Here is a 16,618-nt window from a genome sequence, read left to right on the forward strand (position 1 = left end):
TTGTAAACTTGCAAAAATCTGTCAGTAACAAAAACCTTTTGAAAGCCATTATCTGCAGATTCTCTCAAAGTTTCCATGAAGTCCGTGATCCGGTCAGCTGACACAACACATTCCTATTAATCTGTGCACCGAAAGCTTTAACAATGCTGTGGTAAAATGCGAGGTATAAAAATGTCTTATTCATATGTTGTTGCAGCACTAAAGCAGTAGAAAAATAATATTTTGCAATAAATTAGCTGAATTTTTATGTATGAATTGTTTTTAGAGCCATCTTGTAGAATGTCATATTAATTTGACTTCTAAGCCAGGTGTTTTGACAGAACCCCAGAAAAAAATGGGTCCCAACATAGTTTGTGGGGCGTTGCCACGTTGTGGCATCATCAGTAGGCACAGATCCTCTGTCCTCTTTTCATTTATTTTTTTTAATGGAAATATGGTCACCCTAGTTTTGTGAACAAAGTTGCTTCCTGCACCATCTGCTGTCTGTACGGAGAATAGCACACTTACAAAGGAATTACCCAGGCTCACCATCCAGTCTTGCACTTGTGGTGGGGTAGGGTGGATTTTTGTATGTGTGAGTGGCCGGGTGACCGGGGGTAGAGAGAGTATTCGTCCAAGGCATATATATGTATATAAACGTGTGTGTTTATATACATATATATGGTCCAAGGCACCAAGGGGGCTAGGACCGCCCCTGAAAAGTGCGCATGCGCAACTTTCGTTCTGCACCGGGCCTGGAGAGGAAGCTACTGGTACGTTCTGGTCGGATTTAAATGTATATTTTTGGTTTTACAGACGACGTGAGTGTAACAAAAAGCTGCTTTAAACGTTAGTCTGAAGTTGAGACACAAGAAACCTCTCTGGTACCGTAGTAAGGTAGTCTACCAGCTACAAACCCATCCGTCCTCTGCTTCGGACGCGCCTCCTAATAAAATACTCCAATAATATCTGTGGAACTTTTCAAAGCTAGTCTGGTGTTATGGTAAAGCTGCAGCAGCTGCTTGTTTTCTGCATGGACTGGATCTGTCCTCAGCTGAAGTCATTAATGTCATGTGTTGTTCTGAAGCAGCATCTTCATCAGCTCTCCTGCTTTGTTTCTATTGCAGCTGTTAGCTAAACATGCTAAATAACACCTGAGGATCGGTCAGCTGTGGCTGAGTCATCGTGTTTGCTCCACATGGATCTGGACAGGATCAATACAGGTGTGTGTGTGTGTGTGTGTGTGTGTGTGTGTGTGTGTGTGTGTGTGTGTGTGTGTGTGTGTGTGTGTGTGTGTGTGTGTGTGTTTTAACGAGTCCCAGCAGAAAAAGCTGCATTAACAGATGAACCTATTGATCAATCAGCACAATTAAAGCTGACGGCTCTACAGTAATAATCAGAGGTGTGACCAAGTCACTGCTTTGCGAGTTACAAGTAGGTCACAAGTCTTTCCAGTTAAGTCAAAGCCGTCCAAGTCTTTAACTTTGAATTTTCAAGTCATAATCAAGTCATCTGTGCAACTTCTATTTAATGACAATGATAATAAATTCCAGACATAAAGCGTCATTTATTTGCTCAAACAAGCTGAAACTGCAACTGATTCTAAACAAAGTGCTGCTGCATTTAGCAGAACAAGATCAAACCCAGAACCAAGAATGATTTAGGATTTTTGTCCATGTCGTGCCACTTTTGTGCTAAAATATCAGATATGCTCAAGTCATCATCAAGTCAACAGATGCAAGCCGATTCAAGTCGCAAGTCATTGGCGTTCAAGTCAGAGTCAAGTCTTAAGTCTTTATAGGTTTTATCAAGTCAGAAGTCATTAAAACAATGACTCAAGTCTGACTCGAGTCCACACCTCTGGTAATAATGTAACACTGTGGTCATTACTCAGAATACACTGTGTGTAACGAGTCTTTATGTTCATAATTGTTTTAGTGCTTTTCTGTTATTACATGTTTTCTCATTTTGGGCTCCAGCCTCCTGGCCAGCTCGTAAAGGAGAATATGTCGTCTAAAAACGCACCTGGTTCAATTAAGTCTTAATAAAATAAATAAATGATATAAAATGAAGGGGTCATCACCTGTTACCATGGGCAGCTCCAGGGTTTTTTTTTACCAGTTGTTGCTGTACAGTTGCTCTGTCAGTGTTTGGGGTTGCTGCTCTGTCGGTGCATACTGAAAAGCCACAACATCAAACAGCGATATCAAACATGAGTTGCTTCTTTTTGGGTTAATGGCAGACGGCATAAACTCGAGGGATTTCGTGATCCCGCGAGTCGAGCAAAGAGCACGGCATAGAAGCCGCTTTGTGGCTGAGACTCCCCCCGGTGTGCACTGGAGTGCAGCGATCGTCGCTAGCAAACCTTTCCGCGCCGCTGATTCTTCCCGTGTGCAGTAGGGGTAAGTAGTTAGGACGCGTTACGTCCTCTATCGGCGGATAAGAAGGACAGGGGGTAACACAGAGGCATGTGTTTCAGGTGTTAAAATTGTAAATTATTTTAATAAAAGGATTTTCAAAAGACAAAAAGCTCCACATCTAAAAGTACTTAAAACGCCGTTAAAATGGCCAAGGGTTAACGTTTAAAACAGACATCCGAATGCTCCCAAACATTCACAATTAAAGTCCACTGACTTACACACAAGTTTGGGAGCCAAGAGGTAACCAGCACTCTGGTCCCTCGTCTGTTAAAAACCTAAAAGCTCTTAAGCTTCACTAAGCTTAAAGAACTAAAACTCATTTAAAAGCCATTAAAATGCAAACAAATGGCGCACATGAGAGAACTGGCACAGATCCAGTCTCTCCCTCCTGGCAGCTCCCTTTTATGTTGCTCAGGAGGTGATCAGCCCAGGTGAGTGCAGCTGTGCAGGTAGGAGGAGGAGGAGGCAAAGCACCGACTGTCCTCAACAGCGTCAGATATCTGAGGCCTAGTCCACACGTAGCCGGGGTTTTTAAAAACGAATATCCGCCCCTCCAAAAACTTGTATCCACACCACCTCGTTTTAAAGAAAACTGTCCACACGTACCCGGATAAATACGTTAAGGACATGCCAGACCTGTAGGCGGCAGTACTCCCCCCGTTCTTAACCTCGTCCTTCGTCTGTGGTCTTCCGCAAGGAGATGTAATTCCGCTTGCAAAAACAAGCAAAAAGCGCTTGGACAGTTTATGGATCGGGTAGTGACAGAGCGCAGCTCTGAGGGCATCCATGCTGTCGGCTAGTGTAAACACAGGTCGCACACGTGATGTCAGCATTTTTTTGTCGCAGAAAGTGACGTTGCAGACCTTAAAACTCCGGTTTTGTCTGTCCACACGCAGACACCCAAAACGGAAAAAACGCAGATCTTCACTTTGGCCGGAGTTTTTAAAAAGATCCGTTTTCGTGTGAAAAAACTCCGTTTTCGTGTGGATGACAGGCCAAAACGTAGAACAATATCTACGTTTTGGCAGATCCCCGGCTACGTGTGGACAGGGCCTGAGACAAACGGAAACAGCTGTAACCCTTCCTCCCTTAAAAGAAAGAAAAAAATTTAAACAGGTTCAACCACAAATTTTTTCTTTCACCTTTGCCCTCCATGGCCTTTATCACAAACACTCCCAGGTCTTTGTCCTAAATGAATTCCTTCTAGCTAATCGGAGGAGTCCTTGCTGATCTCCAGCCTAGTCCTCATGGGGCATAGAGGTGGGCCGATGAAGCTGTAACAGGACGGTATCCACTGGAAGCCCCAATACAGCTAGGAAGTGGTTTATGCTGACCCGGGTCTCGAGAGCCCCAGAAGTGAGGGCTGAGTACCGGCTCCAGAAGCCACGGAGTATGGACATGAGTAGAACCTGAGACTCAGGTCGCATGGAGTGGCTTGAAAACTCTCACACCACATGCAGATTTTTGAGAGACGAGATTGTGAAAAATGAGCTCTATATAGAACCCTAAAGCTAGCACATGATGCATTATAACAGACGTTGGACACGGAGGCTTCCCCTTCTTTGATCTGAAACTAACCCTAACCTAAAGCCCAATTTATACTTCCCTGTTGGCTTCTCGAGGGAGAGACACACACTCATTGTCAGACATTTTGCTTTCAGACTTCTCCGTCAGCTGGGGCTTGTTGCAAAACAATTCCCCGCCAGGACAACAAAGAGCGTAGCGTAATTCTGAGGCATCCTGCCACCATTGCAATCACGCATCTTGTCCACGTTAGTGTATTCACTATTGTGTTTGCATTGTTTTAATGTGTTTGAGAGACTTTTGAACACGGAATAAACCAATTTGACTGCTACCAACTTTCAACCAGAAATAAAAATGCGAGATTGTGGTCCAGGATTAGGTCTCTTGATGAGATGGCCTTTGCTGCTGAGAGAGCAGATGATGAGAACAAAGCTGACAGCAGTGGACGTGTTTTTGGTGGAGGAGACAGCAGATCTAGGCAGGCTGGTGTGGGCATTGAGGTTGGTATTCTGGTTGACTTTACGGGAGCTGGCTTTATGGAGTCAGAATCATTGCAGTGAGATGATCCTTGGCATGATCAATGATGGATATATATTTGACGGGGCCGAAATGCAATGATGGGAGGCATGTTGTAACCAGGCGGTGGATGCAGAGTGTGGATGTGGTGCCGGAGTTTTAGAAGTTCGGCAGCTGAGTACTGCAGGAGAACGCCTGCTTGCAGGTGGACGAGGGATAGAAGGGGCCAGTCGACTACAAGCCAACACGTTGTTTGGAAAATCCACATCATTCCTCAGGGACGGGAGAACAAGCGGTCCAGGTAAGAATCCGCCCAGAACCCAGAGTCAGCCACAGACAAACTGAATCTGACCACAGATGCCAGCGCGTGCATCAAGTGTCAACATAAAGTCCTTACAAAAACTGGTTAATCACAGCATCCAGCGTTGCACAAACAGTAAAAAATGGTAAAAACATTTTAAAAAGTTTCAAAAGTTTGTCGGACAGCAGAAGCAAAAGGCACACCAGCGTTAACTTCTCCCTCTATAAATTACACTTATGTGGTACATCGGTTAATAACTCATATTGTGTCTTTTCTTGTTTCTTGCAGATGTTCAACTGGTGGTGCTGGTTAAAGAAGATCCTGAAGAATGGAGTGCTGCTGTGGATCAGGACCCAGAACACCTCCATATAAAGGAGGAAGCGGAGGAAATCAGGACCAGCCTGGAGGAAGAGCAGCTCCCATTGAAGGAGACTGATGCTGCCAGGTTTCCATTCACTGCAGTTTCTATGAAGAGTGAGGATGATGAAGAGCATCATCTGTTCTCACAGCTTCATCAGCAGCAAACACAAGAGATAGATTTTCTAACCAGCAGCTCAGGTGACTTGATGACAACAGAAAATAGTGGAGGAGCACAAACTACCAGGAACCCAGATGTCAACCCTAATAAACAGACATCTGACTCTTCAGAGACTGAAGTTAGTGGAGATGATGAAGAGGATGTGGATGCTATTTTAGACTCTGAGCTGTCAGACTCTGAGCCTGGAGATGGAGACAAGGACTGGAATGAGACCAGGCCCTCTGTGTCAGATGTTAGGGCTGTCAACAAATCCTTTAGCTGCTCTGAGTGTGGTGAACTATTTCTCCATAAGCGGTCTCTCCAGAAACATGTGAGAGTGACAAGTCATTCAACGAGGTCTTCGGGCATTTTGGTTGATACAAAACCTGTTGGAGGGAAGCAACATGTTGATCCATGTAGGAAAGTCCAGACAGAAGTAAAATCATTTAGTTGTGACAACTGTGGAAAAAGATTTAGTACGAAATCAAATTTAAACAGGCATGCAAGTGTCCACACAGGAATGAAGCCTTTTGCCTGTGAACTCTGTGAACTAAGATTCAGCCGAAAGTCTAATTTAAGTAGTCACATGAGCATTCACACAGGACAGAAACCATTTTCCTGTGAGCTCTGTGGACAAAGATTTAGCCGAAAGACACATTTAAACAGTCACATGACAGTCCACACAGGACATAAGCCTTTTGCCTGTGAGCTGTGTGGACAAAGGTTTAGCCAAAAGACACATTTAAACTGTCACATGAAAGTCCACACAGGACAGAAGCGTCTTGCTCGTGTGCTCTGGGGACAAAGTTTTAGTCTTAAGTCAACTTTAAAGAAACTCAAGAGAGTCCACAAAGAACAGAAACTTTTTTCCTGTGAGTTTTGTGGACAAAGATTTAGCCAAAACGCTAGTTTAAACAGTCACATGAGAGTTCACACTGGACAGAAGCCTTATTCCTGTGAGCTCTGTGAGAAAAGGTTTGATCGTAAGTCAAATTTACAAGTTCACATGAGAGTCCACACAGGACAGAAGCCGTATGCCTGTGAGTTCTGTGGAAAAAGATTTGGTCATAAGTCAAGTTTAAAAGGTCACTTAGGACTCCACACAGGGCAGAAGTCTTATGCTTGTGAGATCTGTGGACAAACATTTAGACAAAATATACATTTAAAGAGTCACATGATAGTCCACACAGGACAGAAGCCCTTTGCTTGTGAGCTCTGTGAAAAAAGATTTGGTCATAAGTCAAATTTAAAAGATCACATAAAAGCCCACACAGGACAGAAGCCTTATGCTTGTGAGCTCTGCGGAAAAAGATTTAGACAAAAGGCACATTTAAGCAGACACGTAAGAGTCCACACAGGAGAGAAGCCCTATGCTTGTGAGCTCTGTGGACGAAAATTTAGACAAAAGACCGATATAAAGAGTCACATGAGAGTCCACACAGGGCAGAAACCTTATTCCTGTGAGCTCTGTGAACAAATGTTTAGTCATAAGCCAAGTTTAAACAGACACATGAGAGTCCACACAGGAGAGAAACCTTATGCGTGTGAGATTTGCAGACAAGCATTTAGTCATAAATCAAGTTTAAACAGCCACATAAGTATCCATTCAGGACTGAAAGAACCAATTTAACTTCAAAAGAACCAAAAATGGACCTTTGTAGAGGTTTTCTTTGACCCCTGCTGGCTGTCCTTACGTCTAGATCAGGTCCTTATGCAATTCAATTCAGTTTATTTATACTGACCCTTTGTTCATGATGTTACGCCACTCATGGGACCCCTCCTTTGACATAGTGGATGGCAGAAAGACCGTTCTTCTTCAAATAACTTCGGACATTGAGGACAGATATAAACTGCAGCGATCAATCAAACGGACTAGCTGCCCTCAAAGTACCTTTGTATTTGCAGCAAACATAACGGGTAAGATTAACGTTAATATATTTCATGAGGAAGACAGACGGGGATAATTGTGATGTGTTTATGTTGATAATCCCATTCGATGGATGGATGGATGTTTCACCACCGAGGACGCGCTGTACCGTCCATTGTAGTGAAATGCAAGATAATATTTTGCAATAATTGTTCCGACGGAACTTCCAAATTGTTCCAGGGGAGGCGGGGGACATTGAGTCTGAACGGACCCTATTCCGTGCCTCCATTGTTGAGGTGGCCGACCGGAGCTATGGTCGCAGGATTGTCGGTGCCTGTCGTGGTGGCAACCCCCGACCCCGCTGGTGGACACCAGCGCTTAGGGATGCTGTCGAGCTGAAGAAAGAGTCCTATCCAGTATTTTTAGCTTGTGGGACTCCAGAGGCAGCTGACGGGTACCGGCAGTCCAAGCGGAATGCGGCTCGGGTGGCCGCCGAGGCAAAAACCCAGGCGTGGGAGGAGTTTGGTGAGACAATAAAACAAGACTTCCGTACGGCTTCGAGGAGATTCTGGTCCACCATCCGGCACCTCAGGAGGGAAAGCAGTGCGCTAACAGCACTATTTATAGTGGGGACGGTGTGCTGCTGACCTCTACTCAGGACGTTGTGGATCGGTGGGCAGAATACTTCGATGACTTCCTCAATCCCACCGACACGTCTTCCAGTGAGGAAGCAGAGTCTGGGGACTTTGAGTTGGGCTCTCAAATCTCTGGTGCTGAGGTCACTGAGGTGGTTAGAAAGCTCCTCTGTGGCAAGGCTCCAGGGGTGGATGAGATCCGCCCGGAGTTCCTTAAGGCTCTGGATGTTGTGGGGCTGTGTTGGCTGACGCAGCTAGTATGCCAGCCGCATACTATGCAGTATCACTGTGGACATCGGGGGCAGTCCCACTGCAGACCGGGGTGTGTGTTCCAACTACAGGGGGATCACACTCCTGAGCCTTCCTGGTAAGGTCTATTCAGGGGTTCTGAAGAGGAGGGTCCGTCATATTGTTGAACCTCAGATTCAGGAGGAGCAATGTGGTTTTCGTTCTGGCCGTGGAACACTGGACTAGCTCTATACCCTTAGGGGAATCCTGGAGGGTACGTGGGAATTTGCCCAACCAGTCTACGTATGGGGTACCAGGCCCTCTGATACGGGCTGTTAGGTCCCTGTATGGCCAGTGTCGGAGCTTGGTTCACATTGCCGGCAGTAAGTCGGGCTTGTTCCCAGTGAGAGTTGGACTCCGCCAAGGCTGCCCTTTGTCACCAATTCTGTTTATAACCTTTATGGACAGGATTTCTAGGCGCAGCCAAGGTGTGGAGGGCATCCATTTTGGTGGCCTGAGGATCAGGTCTCTGTTTTTTGCAGATGATGTGGTCCTGTTGGCTTCATCAGAACGTGATCTTCAGCTTTCGCTGGAGCAGTTTGCAGGTGAGTGTGAAGCAGCTGGGATGAGAATCTGCTCCTCTAAATCCGAGACCATGGTCTTGATTTGGAAAAGGGTAGAATGCCTTCTCCAGGTCAGGGATGAGGTCCTGCCTCAAGTGGAGGAGTTTAAGTATCTCAGGGTCTTGTTCATGAGTAAGGGAAAGATGGAGTGCAAGATCGATAGGCGGATTGGTGCTGCGTCTGCAGTGATGTGGGTGTTGTACCGATCACTCGTGGTGAAGAGTGAGCTGAGCCAGAAGGCGAAGCTCTCAATTTACGGGTCGATCTACGTTCCTACCCTCACCTATGGTCATGACCTTTGGGTAGTGACTGAAAGAATGAGATCACAGATAGAAGTGGCCAAAATGAGTTTTCTCCGCCGAGTGGCTGGGCTCTCCCTTAGAGATGGGGTGAGAATCTCAGTCATCCTCGAGAGGAGCCAGTTGAGGTGGCTCGAGCATCTGGTCAGGATGCCTCCCTGGTGAGGTTTTCTCGGCACCTCCAACTGGGAGGAGGCCTAAAGGGAGACCCAGGACATGTTAAAAGGACTATGTTTCTCACCTAACCAGGGAAGGCCTTGGGATTCCCCCGGAAGAGCTGGTCCAAGTGGCTGGGGAGAGGGAAGTCTGGGCCTGTCGACTTAGTCTGCTGCCCCCACGACCTGACTCTGAATAAGCAGAAGAAAATTGATGGATGGATGGATTTTTCACCTCGGAGGACGTGCAGTACTGTCCACTGTAGTGAAATGCGAGATAAATAATTCCATTATTATTGCTCCAATGTATGATTACGTGTTAAATCAGCTTCAGTGTAAAGTGAAACAATGTTTATAACATATCTTTTAAAGCTACCAGGGTGAATTTAGGCAAAGTCGGCAACTTGTGTACATCGGTGACCAGCCGCAGCGAGAACTTAAGCTAACATTTGTAAGCTAGTTAATAAGACTCTCTCTATGATCCCCACCTAGGTACGCTACTTCTTCTGATAACTGAACATGGACTTGAACTAGTAGAAGGAATGCTAAAAATCACAAATCAATTTCAGGCTCAATTTTTCCCTTTGTTTAGTACTTCTGTTGCTCACTGTTTACATTTTTTTGCCAACCAATATGGTAGATCCACGTGATTAGGTGACATCGGTGCAAAGGGTCAATAGCGCCAAATCACGACGAGTCATCTGAAGGACCTTCACATAGTAAACATTCCAATACGGTTCTGTTCATTAAGCCAGTCAGTAAAAAGTTTCCTTTATAAGGAACCCAGCAAGTTACATCGAGTCACTGACTAGTGTCAGAGTCTTTACAGCAATCCTCTTACTAAGCAAGCATTTAGCGACAGTGGACAGGAAAACGCTCTTTTAACAGGAAGAAACCTCCAGAGGATCCTGGCTCAGTATAAGCAGCCATCCTCCACGACTCACTGGGGATTAAGAAGACAGAGCAGACACACACACACTCACGTGTCATTACACACAATCCGGCTCATGGGCCACTTCTTTCTGGACTGCCACACCAATGTTGTGCCCCTCAAGCTGTAATTATTTCACAAAATCCCTGTAGACCTACAGGATCGTATGTGTCGCTCATCACTACACATTGATGAGTTGCAGTTAAAGCTGTTGTCTTTAGATTTCTTTTTTGAAGCTTATAAACAGAGCGAGAGATTAGTGTGGCATATATAGCCTGCTGTTAAATAGTGAAATATTTGTCTTCTACTAGTAGTTTGTGCTTTGTGGGGTGCATTAATGTGGTGCATAAATAAGTAGGTTGCAAAAGGTCTCATGAATCGTTTCGCCAGTGGTTCCAGGATTTGTAAAGGACAGACCTGCTTATCCATTACCTTTCACGTGTTCTGCAAATTGAGACCGGGTGTTTCTCAATGTCAAGGTGCCTGGTTCGGGGGGCCACAAAGAGGAACCAGTGGGCCGCTTATTGAGTTCCACTGCTCTAGAGCTTTCTTCTTGCTGTCTGGAACCATTTCAAAGTTAAGAGACTGAAAAAGAGCCACCAACTGAGCAGATTTTTCAGCTTCATCATTGCTTCGCTGTACTGTTATTGTGTGACAATCAGATCACCTCATGTTACTTTTGTGTTGGGCACAAATTACCTTGCAGTCGTGTGGTAAAACATGCTTCAGCGTGGGCCTGTTCTCAGGAGGAGCACAAACTTGTTAGTAAAAGGGAAACACTTTGCTGCTCTGTGTTAAAATAAGAACTTGATATAGAATCAGGTGTGTCGGAGCAGGGACACGTAGAAAACATGCAGCAACAGTGGGGCTCAAGGACTGGGGTTGCTCACCACTGTTGTGCAGTGTAAACCCTTGAGTGCAGCCTACAGCACTGCATCTGTTAATTATGCTAAAAGATTTTATTTAGTTGCTATTTAGCTTAATTTATTCACCACAGACAATGATAATGGGCGACGGTGGCACAGGAGTTAAGTGCTCGCCCCGTAATCGGATGGTTGCAGGTTCGAGCCCCGCTCAGTCTGTCGCTGTCGTTGTGTCCTTGGGCAAGACACTTAACCCACGTTGCCTGCTGGTGGTGGTCGGAGGGACTGGTGGCGCCAGTACTCAGCAGCCTTGCCTCTGTCAGTGCACCCCAGGGCAGCTGTGGCTACATCGTAGCTCATCCCCACCAGGGTGTGAATTTATGGGTGAATGACTGATTGTGTTGTAAAGCGCCTTGGGGGGTTCCAGGACTCTAGAAGGCGCTATATCAAATACAGGCCATTTACCATAATAAATCAATCGGGGTGTGCCATCTACTTGCCCTCTAGCCAGATGCAGGGGTTGAGGGCCCGTTTCGTCACGTGTCAAGAAGTCATTAAAGATTGGTCTTATTCCTTCTAATGTGACTATGCTTTATTATACGTCCATACTGGCCTGTAACTTTGCTTGATTCTCTTTTCCTCAAAGTGCACCGGGTCACTGCTGACATGTCCCCAGACTCTCCTGAAGGTTTTCTACGCTCACCCTTTTCACCCTTGACCTGTTTTCATGTGTGAATAATATAAAGACCCAGTTGGTGCAAAGCTACACATGTTATATTTGTCCCTCGTCACTGCAGGATGTAGGTGATTCAGTTTTACTTAATGAATGTCTGCTCAATAAACCTCATTTACATAGAGTTCTAACATTTCAACAGTGTGACTGTTCTCATTCAGGATAGACTCATATTTTTGGCTATTTCAGGTTATTCGCGGGGTCTTAAAAAATTCTTCAAAAGCTTTTAAATGGATTTAAGACTTCCTATTAACAACTGATATCGTCCTGCATACAAAACAGAAGTTTTTTTTTTTTGCCTTCTGTTTCACTTCCTGCAGCCATTTCCTGGTGCAGAGTGACAAAAAGCCATATAACTGAGAATGTCCAACAACACAAATTTTCAGCTGAGTGTGTTTCTGTGGAGCACATGGACGTAATTTTCACTTTAGAAGTGGGGGGGACACGGGGGGTCTTTACAGTATGCTCTAATGGGAAACAGGCTTCAACACAAACGGTTGTTTTCCGCTTGGTCCTAGAGCTCAACCAGTGTCAATTTAATATAGCGTAATATTGTTTTTGGATGGTAAAACATGCAGGGGTCAAAACATGACTTTGGAAAAAGTGGGGGGGACATGTGCCCCCTGTCCCCCCCCCCCCCAAAAAAAATTACGTCCATGGTGGAGCATACAAGTAACCTTACACTGTTTACTGATCACCTCAAGCCATTTTGTCATGAGTAAAAATTGTACTCCCACTTTGGGTTCAATGACGTCTATTCTAATTCTGTTCATCCAATCAGTTTCATCATAAACGTCATCACCGACAAACCTAAGCTAACTCTTCAGTGGGGTGAGGCTAATAAGCCTTTAGTTCAGCACTAATGTTTGGAGTAGAAACAAGAAGAAAGGCAGTGGTGGCCGAATGCAGTTTAGAACTTTCTTGAATCATTTTTTTAAACATTTATCGCGCTTTAATCTAGTTACTTCAGTAGCTGAGCGGTTCGGTTCATCCATCCGAACTGAAAATTTCCCTTTGGGAACAGAATGAGGAGATTGGATTTCTCCATCTTCATCCATGGAAGAAACGCGGAGTTAAAACCTACATTAGTGAAATCAGCTGATTATTTGGTTAAAGGTGTGTGTGTGTGTGTTACAAATGTAGGACTGCATGAGGAAAATGACATATTTCATAAATAATGACGTCTCTGCATTGTTAATGATAATGTTTTATCTTATATTGGACCTATCTTTGGTCTGGGAGGTGTAACTTATCATGATATAAGCCTTTTAAAACATGTTAAAGTGTTACAAGAGGAGATAAATGCATGAATTTGAAGTTCATGTTTACCAGAGGTGGAAAGAGTACTACAATTTCCTACTCAAGTACGAGTACCAATACTTTGATAATTTTTTACTCAAGTACAAGTAAAAGCACTTGCCTACATTTTTACTCAAGTAAAAGTAAAAATTATCGTAAATAAAATGTACTCAAAGTAAAAGTTACTTAGTTACATTTTTGTTAGTGTAAAGATGGTTACATCAGTGCAAAACCACAACACCAGTTTACAACACGCTCCTGTGTGCACACACACACACACACACACACACACACACACACACACACGTCATGACTAATTTCACTACACTGAACTGCTTTAGTAATACTTTAATCTCGTATTCTGGAGTAAAATAAAGAAACAAGCTAAATCATCACATATCTGTGGCATCAAGAAGCATCTTCTGAGTTCAAACACAGGGATGGAGCACAATGTTTACACCTGAACAGTATCAGGATGTTTTAACTCACAGAGGCCTGCAGGTCTTCTGTTTTATCAGCAAAGCGCTGGAAATCCACAAGCGCTAAACGTTATTTTGCCGCTTCCGTGCTGAGCGGTAGGTAACACTTTTCAAACACGGAACTGAGTCTGGTAACCGAACCGAGCAGAATACTGATGACGTAACACCGGTGCACGAAGGTGCATGTTCAACCCAGGAGAGGAGGTAAACAGCGAGTGGATCACAGGGACTGATGTTTTTGAGCAAAAGTGTACACCCACACCCCCCACGGTTTAGACACGGTGCTCATGCAGGTGTCTCTTTCTGTTCCGATGCTGCTACACGCAATATTTTTAATTTATTATGTCAACAATTTATTTTTACTCAGTAACAGATATGATTTAAAATGTAGCGAATTACAATTCTTTTTAAAAAACTTAAGTAAAAGTAAAAGTACAGCTTTTAAAAACAACTTAAAAAGTAGAAATATACACAAAAGCTACTCAATTACAGTAACGTGAGTAAATGTAATTCGTTACTTTTCACCTCTGGTCACAACAGTCAGGATGGAACCGTGCATCTGGCAGACTCTTAAGGAGTCTAACAGTATCAGCTTTGTTTATGCAGGAGCTGTTTGCTCATCAGCTTTGCAGGTGCAAGAAGGTTTTGACGACGTGTCAAAATCTTTGACGGTTAAACAGGTTTTGCTACAGATGGCTGGACTGAGCGATTCTCTAGAACTGTCGAATCTCTCAGAATGCTCTAGTTTTAAGGTTTAGCTGTTACTATTTGCACAGCCAATCAGAGGCTGACTAGTTTGGAGATGTTTTACCAAGACAACTCAGAAACACACCGTCTTTGATACAGGATGTCCTGACTGGGTTAATACTGTGTGTGTCAGGGTTTAACTTAGCTGTACTTGTTATGTGTGAGTGCAGGTGTGAGGACCTGTCGTCTAAACATGTTGAACACATGGCAGTCTTAGAGGACGTAACATAACACTCATTTCACTTCAGTTATTCAGCACAAATTAATGAAGCATTTCACTACAATATAATGATTGTAAGTAGCATTAAACAAACAAAGCTCCCATGGAGCTGCTCTTATTGTTGTTGTTCAAGTTTTACATTTAAATTATTGATCATTTAAAGTTTTCTCCCAGGGATAAAAACACAGAAGCAGAAGATGTTGCTCTAAAATCCAGAAAAATAAAACATTCATCATCATGCTCCAGTCTGAGTCTCTTTTAACACAAACTGCTGCTTCAGCCTCTGAGGACCATCAGGACTCGGCTCATCTTCTCTCCTGGTCAAAGGGTTAAAGGTCATCATCCTCCCACCTGTAGAGAGAAGAAGAGAGGAGGTGACTTCCTGTTTCCACACTCTCCATCAGCTTCAGTCAATGATGCAGCACATCCTCCATAAGCAGCAGCTTCATGTTAGCGTGTTGGAGTGGAGCTCACACACCTGCAGAGACTTTTAGCATCAGGTGTGTTTCCTCTGCAGGTTTGTTACACACACAGTAGGACCAAAGCCGGTGTCTCCAGTCTTTAGTTCTAGTGTGAAAGCCAAGATGGCGCCGGCGTTCTCGGCCTGCCGTCTGCTTCCCCAACTGTTGTTTTTGCTTATTTTGGTTCTGTGTTGCTCTTTGGTGGATTGTAGCTCAACTATTCGCTATGATCGTTTCACCCTCATTGAACTTCGGTATAATCTTGGATTTGCCTATCACCGCTGTTCTAATCTAAGACTGCGCTCTAATCTGCTGTTTATGGCGGTCCCAGCTCTGCAGCTTCGCTCTCTCCGCATGGCATGGTGTTTCCTAGGTAGGGGAAGAGGTTTGCTTTGGAGTTGGTTCTGGAAACTGCTCGTGTGTCACAAGCATTATTGTACCGTATTCTGCGGCCATCAGATTCTGTGATTCCAAGGTGGAGCCTGAAGATTCCAGCCGGTCCATGATCAGAGTACCTTACCCAACGCCTTCACAAGTCTGCTTATCGTTTCTGACTCCAGGCTTCCGGCCACCATTACCCGGCCAGATCCAGGCTTCCGGCCTTAACCAACAAGCCATGGTTACCTAGGAGATGCCGCAGACTTGGAAAACGCAGGGTTCCATAGTGCCGCTCAGAAACTCCTCCGGCTTCTTGTGCGGATGTAACCCTCACCTGCCACCGGAGTTGCTACACGTAAATCATCGGACCTTTTGCATTCCATCACTCTGCCACAGATACTATGGGGAATCTAGTCGCCGGAATACGTCCCCCACCAACCCGTGGATTTTGTGGGTGTGAACCAAGCTAACATCTGCTATCCTACGGTGGCCCAAGTGGCCCAGTCACCCTAGTCACCTGATTCCGGTCTTTCACAGCTCTTCAGGGTTGCTCTCCTCAACATCCGGTCAATTCGGAACAAAACCGCCATTTTAAGGGATTTTTTTTTTCAGCATGATACTTTTGGTTCTTCCTGGTGAGTCAGCTGCACTGTCAGAGCTCTGTTCCTTAGACTGTCAGGTTTAGAACGAGCCCAGGCTCACTGGCCGTGGTGACAGCTTGCTAACTATGTTCACATCCTCTTTCCATCCTAAAACACGTACAACACCCGTGACTCCTACCAGCTTAGAGTTTGTGGCTTCTGAGGTGGACTTTGGTCCTCTGCTGTTGTTTATTCTCTGTTATTGCCTACTTGAGTACAACTCAAATATTTTATCTGAATTTATAGTCGCCGGAATACGAAAAACAAAACGATTGCCAGATTTACTCTCCATTGTGTCAAGAGAAAGGTCTCTCTATCCAGTCCTTTGTGTCCTGTCTTAACGAGGTGAAGTCTTGGCTAATGGCCAACTATCTGCATCTGAATGAGGGAAAGACAGAGCTCATTGTTTTTCAACCCAACAGCAGGAATGTGGGTGTTATGTTGATCTTGGCCCTCTTTCTCCATACTCAAAACCAGTTGTCACCAGTCTGAGGGTGAAAATTGGCACTGGACCTAAATTTGATGCTCACATCAACTCTGTGATCCGGTCCAGTTTCTTTCATCTGAGACGCCTTGCAAAAATCAAGCGTATGCTGTCAAGAGCCCACCTGGAGTGGGTACTCCGTGCTTTTGTCATTTCTATGCTTGATTACTGCAACTATATGTATGACTGGGTCAGTCATCATTGCGTCGCCTACAGGTTGTGCAGAACAGCGCAGCCAGGTTCCTGACTGGGACCAGGAAACAGGACCACATCAGTCCAGTTCTGTTCTCCCTGCACTGGCTTCCTGTCTGTCTGTTC

The 16,618-nt window shown here is 44.8% G+C and overlaps 2 protein-coding genes across 3 annotated transcripts in view; one reads left to right on the forward strand and one right to left on the reverse strand.

The window, feature by feature from the left end:
• Nucleotides 1-619: 619 nt before the first annotated feature.
• Nucleotides 620-11,730, forward strand: LOC139066134 (zinc finger protein 235-like). Its single transcript, XM_070548133.1, has 3 exons — nt 620-752; nt 1,107-1,202; nt 5,029-11,730. The coding sequence occupies exons 2-3, from the start codon at nt 1,178-1,180 to the stop codon at nt 6,885-6,887; spliced, it is 1,884 nt and encodes a 627-aa protein (XP_070404234.1). The 5' UTR covers nt 620-752; nt 1,107-1,177; the 3' UTR covers nt 6,888-11,730.
• A 145-nt stretch (nt 11,731-11,875) lies between these two features.
• Nucleotides 11,876-16,618, reverse strand: part of LOC107373135 (NACHT, LRR and PYD domains-containing protein 12) — a 40,196-nt gene continuing 35,453 nt past the window's right edge. For both annotated transcript variants that reach the window (XM_070548128.1, XM_070548127.1), the window contains one exon: nt 11,876-14,687. In XM_070548128.1, coding sequence (XP_070404229.1) covers nt 14,666-14,687 — 22 coding nt within the window. In that variant the 3' untranslated portion in view covers nt 11,876-14,665. The remainder of the gene's footprint in view (nt 14,688-16,618) is intronic.

The sequence above is a fragment of the Nothobranchius furzeri genome, chromosome 2 (genome assembly GCF_043380555.1).
Source record: "Nothobranchius furzeri strain GRZ-AD chromosome 2, NfurGRZ-RIMD1, whole genome shotgun sequence".
Lineage (NCBI taxonomy): Eukaryota > Metazoa > Chordata > Actinopteri > Cyprinodontiformes > Nothobranchiidae > Nothobranchius > Nothobranchius furzeri.

Excerpts from the sequence above, each read along its gene's own strand:
- LOC139066134 (XM_070548133.1), top strand. The coding sequence starts at position 1,178 with ATGGATCTGGACAGGATCAATACAG. Across the intron at positions 1,203-5,028 it reads TCTGGACAGGATCAATACAG|ATGTTCAACTGGTGGTGCTG; the intron begins GTGTGTGTGTGT and ends TGTTTCTTGCAG.